Here is an 11,955-nt window from a genome sequence, read left to right on the forward strand (position 1 = left end):
GTGTGGCTGGATGGGCTTTCATCCCCTCTGACTTGTGCCTTTCACACATGGCCTTTGGAAAGCCCTGCCTTTCCCTTTTCCGTCTTCTGTGGGAATGAAGCCCTAGGAGAGAGATGTGTCAGCTTTCTCACCCCACCGGTCAGCCTTCCCAGCTTTTCCTCGGCTGCCGCTCTTCCCAGCAGGGCACTTGGGGTCCCTGCTGCCTGGAGTCCAGCCTACCCTCTGACCTCTGGAGGGGCTGGTGCTAGCCTTTCTGTCTGGACACAGAGGGGTCTGTGATTGGCTGAAGTATGGCTGCACGGCCTCCTGGTGGAGACCTGGGACCTGAAGCCCAGGGCGCCTGAGACGAGTTTCTAGCTTACTGAAATGGCTCCGTTCTCATTTGGTCATATCTGCCCTCACATGACCAGCAAGAGAGAAGGGGGCCACTCCCCTATAATTGTATGTTAAATCTAGGAGCATAATGCCAGGAACCTTCTGGAAAGGGGTGGGGGAGGTGGGAAAAGGGGTAGGTCAGGAAGACACCGAGGAGAGCCCCCCCACCTTATCTTGGGTTGGGGGGCCGAGCTCTCTGTGGGCCTCACGGCCCTGGTTTGTTAGTCATCGCTTGGGGGTGGGGACAACGCTGGTTTCTGGTCAGGGGAGGAGGGCCGCGCAGGGGCTTTGTGGCTAGCCTCAGACTTGGTGGCGCGGCCCACCCAGGCTATGCCCAGCACACCAGGGAAGCTCCCCAGGTCCGCCGTGGGGCTGGGAGGCCTGCGGGAAGCCTTTTCTTCCCTTCCCCCAACCCTGTGGAGGAAGCTAGGCAAGGGGAGGCTTGGTTCTTTCTAGTCTGTTTAATGTGAGGATAAACATTTTATGGGAGAAGATAAACTTCCTGAGCTGGGAGCAGAGAACCCCTTTTTCCCTCGGCCACCCCACCTCTGGAATTTCATTGGCAGACTTCAGTACCCTGCCTCCCCCACCTAACCATCTAGTAATCAGGAGCTTAAACTACCCTGGGTCCTTCTGCATTCTGGAGCTGGGGCCACCCCCTTGTGGTCATCTCAGAAACTACTTATCTCTGGACACCCAGGGACACTGCTTCCTGGCACAGGGATAGAGAAATAGCTTTGCAGTCATCTAGGGACCAGGCAAGCAGCCAGAGCAGTCACAGATGCGAATCTCAGTCTCCTTTCTGTTGATCAGGGCAGGAATGACATACTGAAGTTAGAAAAAGGTATCCAGGGTCCCATGCCAGGAGGGCACCCTCCTCAGACTGGCAGTCCTGTTCACAACCTACACAGCTGAGGGGGAAGCTCTGTGGCACTGGCCTCCGGTTCACCTGGGCCTGCCTCATAGCTTATCCATCCCAAGAGCCCTCCCTTCTGCCTGAACACCCTCCATCTTCCCCTTCTCCCCCAACTCCCTCCTACTATCCTTAGAATCAGGGCTAAGAGAGGCTGAGTTGGTCGGAGGTTTCTTTCAGTTTTATTGGACGGTTGATCTCTGTGAAAAGGGCCCAGGAGCAGGAGGGACAAGGGAGGATCCAGAGAAGCATAGGACTAGGAAGAGAGCACCCCACTTTGGGGTCCTGGGCCAGAGCAACTGGGGGACTACCCCTGCCAGCACAGTGCACTCCTCTGGGTCTGGGCAGAAATCCAGCCACTGCCCCGTGCTGCCAGCCCTGACCTCAGACGCCTCTGCTCCACTCCCTGCCAGCAGCAGGACAGGGAGGCCCCCGCCCCACCTCCGTAGTCATTCACAACGTTCCAGGGGGGCCAGCCCTCCCGGATGGTGTGGCCGTCAGTGTCACACCCTCCTCCCCGAGGAGTGAGAGCTCGTGAGCTCACTTGCGAGCGGGCATCAAGCAAAGACAGGGGAGCTGTGCCAGTCAGAATACACCAGAAATCCAGAGAAGGTGCTGTCTGTCTTGATGCTGGCATAGATGCCAATGTAATCACCCACGCCCACCTGCACCCACACCTGGTCCTCGGGCTCCAGCCTCACCATGGCGCCCCCGGAAAGCGAGGCCGGCTTAGGCCATCCCCCAAAAAACTGGAAGAAAGAGGCGATGGACTCGCCATTCTTGACCAGATCGAACTGCAGGCTAGCCCGGTAGACGGTGGCGTGCACCGCGAAGTAGTAGACCCCCGGCACCTGGCAGGTGAACTTGCCGGTGGTGGCGTCGTAATGGCCCTGCTCGTTCACCAGCACGCGGTCGAAGGGGAGGGGCGCGTCCGACGGCGGAGGCACGCGGCTCTCGGAGCGCTTGGCGCTGAAGGCGGAGCGCGGAGGCACGGAGCACTCCCCCGCAGGCCCGGTCGCCCCCACGGGCCCGGCCTCTCCGCGCGGCCCGGGCTCCCCGCGGGGCCCCGGGAGCCCTGAGGGGGCAAAGGGGGCGGTTAGGGTGAGTGTGGCGGCCGGGTTCCCCCGCAGCGGGGTGCGCGGGGGGACACTCTAGGGACCCTCCTGCAGCCTCTCTAAGCACCCACCCCGCCGTCACTTCCGCGGCCCGTGCCGCCCTGCGCTGCAGGCCCGCTGCCCCCTCCCCTGCAGGGCTGAGGCAGCTCTGCGGAGCTGGTTAGAGGGTCCCAGTCCCAAGGGCTCTGGCTGCCGCCCGTGAGTCACTCTCTCCCCCCCCACCCGCGCTCTCGGGGCCCAGCGGGAAAGGTTGGGGATGGGAGTCGCCCCCTGGCGGGGGTCCCGGGCCCCTAAAGCCCTGCAGAGCAGGAGCAGGACACGGCCTGCGCCGAGCTCCCCGGACGGCAGCCCAGGTGCCTTCTTACCCGGCCTACCGCCCTCGCCTTTCTCCCCCGGAGTTCCGGGCGCGCCGTCGCGGCCGTCGCGGCCGTCGCGGCCCGGCAGGCCCTGGCTGCCATGGTGGCCCGGCGTGCCGGGAAGGCCGGGGTGCCCCAGGCACAGGCTGGGGATCTTGTTGTCGTTGAGTGGGGCCGAGCCGGCCGCCAGGCCCAGGAGCAGCAGGGCGAGGAGCGGCCTCATGGCGTTGGCACGGGGCGTCCGAACGCCGGGGGTCCTCTCGCAGTCTGTGGGCCAGGCGGGACAGGAGTCGCGACCCCAGAACCCTGGGACCTGCCTCGCTTCCCACCCCAGCGCGGCCGAGGCGGTCCCCGCCCCGCTGCCAGGCCCCGAGGCTGAGCGGCCGCGGGGGTCGGAGAAGGGGGCGCCCCCAGACCCGAGGACCTGAGCGCACAGCCGAGGGGGAAACGAGAGGCCGCCCACCCCTCCCCACGCCCGCGCCCAGACTTTCCCACAGTCCCCTCCCCCAGCCCGTTCCCCCTCCTCCCTCCGCCAGACTCACCCCTCCGGCTCCCCGGCTCCCCGGGCCGCCTGCGCTCTCGGGGGCCTCCCTCCGGGCGCTCGCTGCCCCGACCCTCCAGTGACCCCTGCTTCCGCCCCTGCGCTTCTCTCCACGGGGCGCCCCCTGCCCTCCGCGTCCCCCTGGTCCCCGTTCGCTCCCTGCCGGCTCCGCGCTGCTCCTCCCAGACTCCAAGAGGAAACCAGTTGTTCAGGGGCCAAGAGCTCCAGGCCGGGAAATAGGGAAATAACTCGTGGTGTCGCCCGGCGGCCGGCCAAGGTTTGGGAGGAGAAAGGAAGGGGAGAGTTGGGCCCGCCACAGAGCGGCACCACTGTGAGAAGCAGACGCTCAGGGCACCTACTGCTCCCAGGAGCCTGAAGGAGGGAGGATGCAGCGACAGGGGCCGAGGACGGGCCTCTGGTCCAGGGCAAGAATAAGCCGAGAACTGGGGTGGAAAATCCTAGAGACAGAGAGACAAACGGATCCCCAGGACTTAGAACAGCAGCACAGCACCAGCCACATTATTCAGCACTCAATACATTTTTAATGAATAAATAAAAAAAGTCAGAAGGTGGGTGATAGAGAATCCAAACAAGCAGATGGAGAGGGGGAGGGCAGGAGACAGGAAATCAGGGACAGCAGTGAGGTGGGAAGATTGTCAAGGGCACAGGGTGGAGTCCATGCAGGTCCCCTTTCCTTTGCCCCCCTCCCTGCCTGCCAGCCTGATAAGCAAAGGAAGATAGGCAGGCAGAGGGCAGGGGCCCGCTTCAGGGTCAGGGATGGGCACAGGCCTCCAGGCCAGCCGCCTCAGGCAGCCTGTTGCAGTTGAAGGGCCACGGGGTGCCCAGTAGTGCCAGGCCAGACTGGCACTGGCGCTCTGCCTCCTGGCAGACGGAACGGCAAGGGAGAAGGACACTGCCTAGCGGGGTGCAGTGGGGCACAAGCAGCCCGCAGAGGAGCCTCCGGAAATTCTGGTAGCAGGGCAGACTTGTTAGGCTCTGTGGGAGGAAGAGATCAGCGCTCAGGCACCCTGCTCCCCAGGTTCCCTCCATTTCCCAGAGGTGGGGGGGAGTGGGTGGCCCTCTTGCCTCTGCCTAAAGCACCTTGTAACCTCTGAGGACCTCCACCACCTCCTCCTGGGTGGCCATGCCCACCCAGATGTTAGGGAAGGCCGTGGTGTTGTAGCTCAGGCCGATGCACATCTCCACCTGGACAGGCTCACAGGCCAGCTCTGCAGGGGTGGGAGGGGAGGGTCATTGTGGGGACCTGGGACAAGTCACCTAATTGCTCTGTATGGGTCAGACAGGGGTTGTTGTGAGAAGCGAAGGAGGTGACGCGGAAGATGCTTTACACATATTTCAGATTCCTTGTCCCCGAGAGCCTGCTCCAAGTGTCAGCAGCCCTGGACATCAGGCAGGCACCTCGCTGATCCCAGGGAGCATGGGGGTACCAGCACTGGCAGGGGCCGCTGGACGTCCGGAAGGAACTGCCCTGCTCTCATCTTCATCTTTGAGGCAGGTTGTGGACTCTCTGTGTGACAACGCTAGGCTGGTTCTTGAAGCCCCAACCATTGGTTGCCAGATTCCCACTTCCCTTGGGGGGAACATGCAGTGCTCTTGCCACCATGGGGAGAGAGTGATCCCAGAACCAGGATAGTGTGAAGTGTGCCTGCAGGGTTTCTATGAATGGGTCCCCAGCCTGCGCAGGCCTGCAGGCCTTGACCCCGGCGCTCTGGGGCAGGCTTCTCACCTGGGGCAGGAAGCCAGGGGCTGCTGCAGTTGTCAGCACTGTTATCCGTGCAGTCCCTCCATGCGTCACACATCCACTGCAGACTCTTACACCCTCCGTCCTGGCAGGAGAACACTCCAGGCCCACAGGAGTCTGTAGGCAACGGGAGCATGGCAGTGCCCTGGCACATGCCTGGACCTGCACTGCCTTCATGATGCACTGACCAGGGTCCAGGGCCTTTCCTCATTCTCTTGGCGGCGCCTCCACTGCCCAAACCCACTCACCCAGGGGCACCTACTGTCTGTGGCATTGAGGGCCTGGTAGGTGGCTGAGAAGCCCCCACTGCTGATGCCATGATCTGTCCTAAAAAGCACAGCCAGTTGGTGGTGCGAAGAGACGAGGCGAGGGGGTGGCTCTGCTCCGCAGAACCTGCCAAAGCAGAGAGCAGTCCTGGGCACGGCAGGGGCTGATGGAGGGTGCCCTGAGGCCTCCCACAAGCCACACCCGGCTGGGTGCTCCAGGTGAGGCCCGAGGGGATGGGAGGAATGGCCGCTGATGCTGATGCATGGAGCTTAGAGCCTGGCAGGAAGACACAGATGTGCAGTGTACCAAGGATTAGACAGATGGTTTGACCTTGAGCCACTCTGAGATGGGAGAAAGCAGGGAAGGTCGTGGGGGAAGTGGGAAAGGAGCCTGCGGGGCAGGAGGAACTGGCTGGGCAGAGGCTTGGGAAAGGACCTGGTGGAGAAAGGCCACGTAAGGAGCATGGGCTTTGAGCTTTTTTGAACAAGATGGTGGAGACCTTTCGCTTGGAGTAGCAGAAGAAAACGAAGCCAGGGAATGTGCGGGGCGAATTTCTAGGAAGCCGTGGCTGCTAGACATGGAGGCTGGAGTTTATCCTCGGCGTGTCCCAGGCTCTACTGATACCTGCCCAGGAGGCCAAGGGCCCCTGAGTCGATGGTCTCATACACCTCCACGTAGTCAGACTTGCACTCGTGCTGAGCTTCCAGGCTGAAGTCGTGGAACTGAAGCTCTATGCCATGGCCTGCAGGCACCGAGATATGCCAGGTGCAAAGCTGGGGGTGGGCACAGGTGGAGTCATTCACGGGTTCCTTCTCCTGTCCCAATCTGGGCAGCCAGGCTGAGCTCCAGAAGGGCTTCCTCTGGGCTGCAGGCTAGGTGGGGAGTGGGTGGCGCTGCCCACAGAGCTCTCAACGTGCTGGAGGGGGCTTTGAACTTGTCTGGTCTCAAAGATGTTTCCCCAGCCCGGGAACATCCAGGAACCTAGTAGGCTCTTAATAATGTTCCCTTCTTGCCTGCTTGGTCTCTGACCTTCCCAAGGACAAGGCAGTGTCTCCCTCGGTGTTCCCAGTCACACTGACCTACGTGTGCCACACGGTCCCCCCCACGGAGCGCGGCCTTACCTGCTGGTGGGGGTACTGCTGCAGGTAGCTGGGAGCGGAGAACCTGCCCTGGAGCCCAGTCAGGTTCCCCCCACACCCTGTGGAGAGGCCGAGGGCACATGAGTTTGCCGGGTCTCCGCCTTCCCGACAGGGCCCACAGTGCCCACTGGGAAGAGTCTTGGCCAGGCCCTTGGGGAACCAAGTTCCGGGCTGGAAGAATGACCAGGCAGGTTTGGGGCGGGGCCAGAGCTGGGGAGCCCAAGCTCAACGGGGGTCAGAGGGCTGAAGCCAGTTCCCTCCCGGGCCTGGTGGGGCCCGTACCCGCAGACTCGGCCCTGCAGCCGCTCTCGTCGCTGCCGTCCGCGCAGTTGGTAAAACCGTCACACACCGAGTCCGGGAGCAGGCAGGCGAGCTGGTCGCAGGGGAACTCGTCGTGAGCACAGCTCCCTGGGGGCGGGCATCGCCGTTCAGAGACCCCCAGACCTCCACCCCTTTGGGAGTGTCTGAGGGGAGTGGGGTGGACACTTGGCAGGGAGTTGGGGGCACGGTGGGAGAGCACCCACCGTGCCCAGGAGCCACAGCCTGGTACCGGGCCTGGAAACCGAATCCTTGCACACTGCTGTCGGAGACGAAGGCCACGCGGAGGTGGCTGGTGTTGGTGTTGAGTGTGGGGGGAGGCACCCTCCCACACACTCTGCAAGAAGCCAGTTGGGGGCGGTGGAGGCACCGAGCTCAGGGCCAGCCAAGTGGAGCCTGCCCATGCCCTGCAGTGCCTCTTCCTCAAGCCCTGACCTGGTGATGCTGGGTCAAAAAGGCTCCCTTCGTTCCCAGGGGAGCTTCAACCTTCCCAGCACCTGTGCAGCCATCCCTGCAGCATTTATACACGGGGAAGATAGGTGGGAGCTCCATTTTACAGATTTGGAAACTGAGGTCAGAGAGAAGTGCCCTTCCCAAGGTCATCCAGGAAGATGGTGGGCCCAGAGGTCAAGTCTCTCAGTTTCCTCCCAGTTCAGCCCTTCCCACTACAGCTCCCTCGTTCTGCCCTCCAGACAGTGGTTCAGAACAGGGGTGGATCTCCTGGGGGCAGAGGGACCTACCGGAGAAGGGGGCCTTCTGGTTCGGGGGAGATTTCCAAGCGGTCAAAAAGACAGGAGGCCACACTCTCCATGCTGAGAGCTTCAATCTTGAGCTGTATTGCATGGTCTGTGGCCACCTGGATATGCCACACGCAGTGAGCATTGGGTGGGTAAGGGTCTGGGTAGTTGGGGCTGCTGAGGAAGCCCCTTGGGCCAGGAAGGAGGCCCCCACAGGCTGCAGAGATGGAGGTTACAGTTCAGAGGTTAAAAGGAGAGAGACCCTTTCATTTCATAGGCACCTCTTCCTGGCCCCCCGCTCCTGCCAGCTCAGACCTTTCTCCAGGAAGATCTGCCTTGAGTACTCACTGGACTGTGGTGTGGGGCTCATGCCTGCCTCCTGCTGTCCTTTAGGGCTCCCAGTTGCCTGCGGGGCAGTGGTGGTGAGGCCGTGGGCAGGCAGCGGATGATAGGAGGCCCTGGATGGCGGGGTAGCCTGCAACTCTTGGGGTGGGATGACGGGAGTGGAATTCAGAGGAGCTGGGTCCTTGGTGGTGGACGGACAGAGCAGCTCCTGGAGTCCCATTCTGAAGCCCTTCTCCCAGGCAGAGCCCGGATACTTACGGGCCAGGATGATGGCCACCAGAAGCCCGAGCAGCAGGAGCAGCAGGCTGGCCAGCAGGAGGACACACAGCCAGGAGAAGTGGCAGTCTGGCTGCAGCCCTCGGGGACGCCGACCTGTGGGTGGAATTTTGAGAGCCCCTTCCCTTGGGCGTCCCTCACGCTGCTCTCAGCCCCTGGGCCTCTCTCTCCTGCTCCCAGGTCACCCCTGAGATGGTTACCGTGCCAGGGAGCTCGGGTGCTGCAGCTGGCATCCTCCTGGAAGACCGGGGTGGAGCAAGTTGGCCCTGACTCGGGCTCAAATGCAGGGTTGCAGAACTCACTCTGAAAGGGAGAGAGTTGAGGACCGAAGGCCCGTGGCAACACTGCTGGGCAGGTGTGTCCACTGGGCACTGCCAGCCCTGGGCAGGCATCTGGGGCTTGAGCAGGTGGTCCTGGTGACCCTTACCTTGCTCAGCTCTGTCGCCTCCACACAGAGGATGATATCTGAGCAGTCCTTCATGGCTCAAGGCTCTGCATGGCTTTCTGGATTCCCTGTGACAGTCTAAGACCCCCGAAGGCCCACTCCCTGACCCCAAACCCCCTATCAAAGGGCAGCCTCTGCTCCCTGAGGGAACAGGCTGCTCTTGGCAGACGGGTTCTGGCTACTGGCTGCTTTGTGTGGGGGAAGGGGTAGCAGCCAGAAGGAATTCGCAAAGGCATGAAATAGTCCCTTAATCCAGCTCAGCTGAGGATGCTGAGGTCAAGACCCTGGCGCAGGGCAGCGGTCCTTAAAGGCACAGGCAAGTGGCTGAGACCATCCACAGAAGAAACTAGGTGCTTGGGGCAGGGTGTGTGTGTGATTAGGGGAGCTGGGTGCCCCGTTTTCCTAACCTCTCCCAACGTACTGAGTGAACCCCTGAGGGGTGCTGGGAGGGCAGGAGGACAGTGGGGCTGCCCTGTTGGCATGAGGAGCCTTAGAAGCTGCATGTAAGTGTTTGGAGCTTCAGGGCCTCTGGGTCCAAGGGGCCTGGCCAGAACCAGCCACCCACACTCCTCATTGGGGTGCTGGCGCGTTAGCCAAGCCTGGTTCTTGGAAGGTCCCTGTTAAAGTACCTGTGTGACCAGGACGAGGAGATAAGCCATTACCAGGAAGAGCGTGGTGTGTCCGGGCTGCTTATGCCTGTGCTGACATGAGGAGGTCGAGGGGCCGGCTGCCTCTGCCTGGGGACCCCTAGCCTGCAGGAGGGCGTAGAGGTGGGAGGAAGGACAGATCTCAGACAGGGCCGGTCAGGGAGGCCCCTCAGATAGGCCGTGGAGTCCAGCAGTCAGTGCCATCTGCTGCTGTATGACAGGAAACCTACACTCTGCAAACGACGTCACCTCATGCCTCTCCCTCCATTAGGGACAATCTCACGGGAAAACCCAGCCTGGTGCAGCCTTCTCAGAGAGAAAGGAAAGGGGCTGTTCGTCTGTTCTGTGTTAGCCATGCCAGGGCGGAGAGCTGGGCAAGGCAGGAGGTGGGGAGGGAGCAGCATATTCCTGGCCTCCATTTGTAGGATGTCTTATGCTGGAGGCCCCGGGCGAGAGGTCTTGCACGCTGTCTCCCTCCTTCAGTGAGGCTGTGAGGTAGCATAACCATTTTACCAATGGGAGGCTCTGAGAGGTTAAGTCACTTCCCCAAGGTCGCACAGCTGGCAAGATACAGAGACAAGAGGAGAGCCTAGGACTGGGCGAATCCAAAGCAGATGTTTCCTATGACACTCCTCCCTACACTGTGGCTGAGGCATGTTGGTGACCGTGGGGAACAAAGTGAGGCCATCGGAGAGGAGAAAAGAAACAGAGGAGACAGATGCTGTGTTTCTAAGGCAGCTCTCCTGCACTCAGGAGGGACCCAGGTTCTTCCCCACACCCCATGCTCCCTCCAGGCCTTTGGGCTGCTGACCAGGGGGCATCCTCCCATGTGGGCCACTCTTGGAGGGTCTGAAAGGTCAGAGTATTTCCATAATAACACTAAGAGATTTGCCTTGCTTACTGTCACTCGTGAGCGCACAGTGTGGCTTCCCAGAGGCGTGGCCAGCTGCACTCTGGCTTTGCTGTTGCCCAGGGCCATCCTCTGGGCAGAGGGAATATACAGTGTTACTTCCAGTCTTGCCCAAGCAGCCTCTAGCCCTGGAAGCTCCACTGGGCTTTTGTTTTCTTCCTGAACGCATGGTTCCCTGAGCTCCCCCGTGCTGAGCCCAGGCGCAGTTCTCAGTCCTCTGCTCTCTGTGGCCAGCAGGAAGGGCGAGGCCAGCTTGGGGGTGGCTCTGACACCCTAGGTCCCCAGCTCTCTGGCTTTCTCCCCTGCTAGTTCTCCAGCTCAAACCTTCTACTGCAACTAGACATACGTCTCCAGGGTCCCTGGGGCAGTCTGGTCCGCCTGGTGTGTCCTCGGATCTGCAATCCCCTCCTTTTCTTTGCTCTCAGGACCAGCATGAGAGGTGTGCATTAGGACCTGACTTTGTTTCCCCCAATTCTGTCAAATGTCCTCCTTCCCTCTCTCCTTGTTCACTGCCAGACTGGCCTGACCCTCATGCCGTGGTCCCTGGATCTTCCCTCGTCTCTAGGAACCTGGACTGCAGCTCAGTCCCAGCCAACCCATGGCTCCCTCCAAGAGGCAGGCATGCCAAACACCAGGAAATCAGGAACGCTTTTACCCTTGGGTTTGGACTTCTACCCCACTGATTCTGCTTGGTTTGGGCGATGCTACACTGACATTGCATTCCTAAGCCTTTATCATGTTGTTTGTGGGGAAAAGAAGGCAGGAGCATCCTGAGAGGCTAGGTGGACCAAACATTGGCCAAGGATCGTCCACTGAAATCTTAATGGAGTGTTGATGGTGCAGTCCTAGAAATGGTGGTGATGGGGTAGGATGGACATTTGTTGACAACCTACTATGTGCCAGATACAACTCAGAGTAGGTATGGTTATGCTCAGATTAAAGAGGAGGAAAGTGAGGCTCAAGGAGATTAGTCAATGTGCTTGGACTAAAATGCTAGCCTCTTTCTGCTGCTGCCTGCCTCCTTGCCTGGGTGCTTGCTTCTGCCCATAGATCAATGAAGGACGGGGATGCTCAGAGATGCCCAGGGCTGACCTTGCTAGGGCCTACATATTCAATAGATCGTGCTGGTTTTGCTCTGGGGTGTGTGTGGATGTATAGTTGGGAAGTTCCCTAGTTACACTGCTGTGCAGCTCAGTTCCTAATAGACATAGGGTTGGAAAATTTGCTGCAGAAAGTTCTGCAAAATGCTAACAGTTATTCACTCAAAAGGCAGAGAACTCAGATGGAAAGAGACCTGGGTGGAGAGTTAGGATACCTATTCCCATCCTGCCTCTGCCCTTGACAAGCTGGGGGGCTTGAGCAGGCCTCGCCTCCTGCTTGTCCTCACTGGCAAACTGAGGATGCGGACAGGGTGACCCCTCTGGTCCGAACGCTAGCTTTGTGGGAAGCCATGCATTTCTGAGCAGTGGTCACTTACAAACAGCTGTATCTAGAGTAGCTGTATAGACTGGAACCAGGAAACCAGAGGTAAGTTCTCTAACTTAGGACTTAAGGCATGGATTTATATAGAAAAAGGGAGTAGGGGACACCTGAGCTGAGACCTTCAAGGTTCGCTAGTCCAATCTGCTTAATTCACAGATGAGGCCCAAGGCCCTGAGAGAGGGAGGTTCTTACTCAAGGTCACACGAGAGCAGGGGCCGGGGAGCAGCTCCCCTAGGGAGAGGCCTGCTGGAATGTGAGCAGAATGGGGGAGGAATCCCAGTCGCTAGGAGGCAAAGCTGATGGATAAAGAGACCTGGGGCAGATTGT

The 11,955-nt window shown here is 60.4% G+C and overlaps 3 protein-coding genes across 7 annotated transcripts in view; 1 reads left to right on the forward strand and 2 right to left on the reverse strand.

The window, feature by feature from the left end:
- The window catches only part of CBL (Cbl proto-oncogene), a 377,716-nt gene that overhangs the window by 114,542 nt on the left and 251,219 nt on the right, over positions 1-11,955 (forward strand). The window lies entirely within an intron of this gene.
- On the reverse strand, positions 1,452-3,506 carry C1QTNF5 (C1q and TNF related 5). Of its 2 annotated transcripts, none has more exons than XM_036920033.2 (3): positions 3,374-3,506; positions 2,769-3,026; positions 1,452-2,363 (listed from the first exon to the last, which is right to left on the reverse strand). In XM_036920033.2, the coding sequence occupies exons 2-3, from the start codon at positions 2,980-2,982 to the stop codon at positions 1,846-1,848; spliced, it is 732 nt and encodes a 243-aa protein (XP_036775928.1). In that variant the 5' UTR covers positions 2,983-3,026; positions 3,374-3,506; the 3' UTR covers positions 1,452-1,845. The 2 variants fall into 2 exon arrangements, with proteins under 2 accessions (XP_036775928.1, XP_036775927.1); XM_036920032.2 differs by having other exon boundaries at positions 3,302-3,479.
- MFRP (membrane frizzled-related protein) lies at positions 3,308-8,762 on the reverse strand. Of its 4 annotated transcripts, none has more exons than XM_036920038.2 (13): positions 8,572-8,762; positions 8,345-8,447; positions 8,127-8,240; positions 7,872-7,929; positions 7,527-7,740; positions 6,993-7,123; positions 6,751-6,876; positions 6,451-6,527; positions 5,954-6,102; positions 5,325-5,455; positions 5,048-5,179; positions 4,402-4,529; positions 3,308-4,296 (listed from the first exon to the last, which is right to left on the reverse strand). In XM_036920038.2, the coding sequence occupies exons 2-13, from the start codon at positions 8,375-8,377 to the stop codon at positions 4,072-4,074; spliced, it is 1,518 nt and encodes a 505-aa protein (XP_036775933.2). In that variant the 5' UTR covers positions 8,378-8,447; positions 8,572-8,762; the 3' UTR covers positions 3,308-4,071. The 4 variants fall into 4 exon arrangements, with proteins under 4 accessions (XP_036775933.2, XP_036775930.2, XP_057347134.1 ...); XM_036920035.2 differs by having other exon boundaries at positions 7,872-8,006; XM_057491151.1 differs by having other exon boundaries at positions 7,872-8,240.

This window comes from Manis pentadactyla, chromosome 13 (assembly GCF_030020395.1).
Source record: "Manis pentadactyla isolate mManPen7 chromosome 13, mManPen7.hap1, whole genome shotgun sequence".
Lineage (NCBI taxonomy): Eukaryota > Metazoa > Chordata > Mammalia > Pholidota > Manidae > Manis > Manis pentadactyla.

What these genes read in the sequence shown, in the direction of transcription:
- MFRP (XM_057491151.1), bottom strand. Translation starts at nt 8,625, where the DNA reads ATGAAGGACTGCTCAGATATCATCCTCTGTGTGGAGGCGACAGAGCTG. An exon ending in AGCAGTACCCCCACCAGCAG is followed by an intron (nt 6,103 to 6,450) that starts GTAAGGCCGCGC and finishes GCCCACCCCCAG; the next exon opens with CTTTGCACCTGGCATATCTC. An exon ending in GGCCCTCAATGCCACAGACA is followed by an intron (nt 5,180 to 5,324) that starts GTAGGTGCCCCT and finishes CGTTGCCTACAG; the next exon opens with ACTCCTGTGGGCCTGGAGTG.
- C1QTNF5 (XM_036920033.2), bottom strand. Translation starts at nt 2,982, where the DNA reads ATGAGGCCGCTCCTCGCCCTGCTGCTCCTGGGCCTGGCGGCCGGCTCG. An exon ending in AGGCGAGGGCGGTAGGCCGG is followed by an intron (nt 2,364 to 2,768) that starts GTAAGAAGGCAC and finishes TTGCCCCCTCAG; the next exon opens with GGCTCCCGGGGCCCCGCGGG.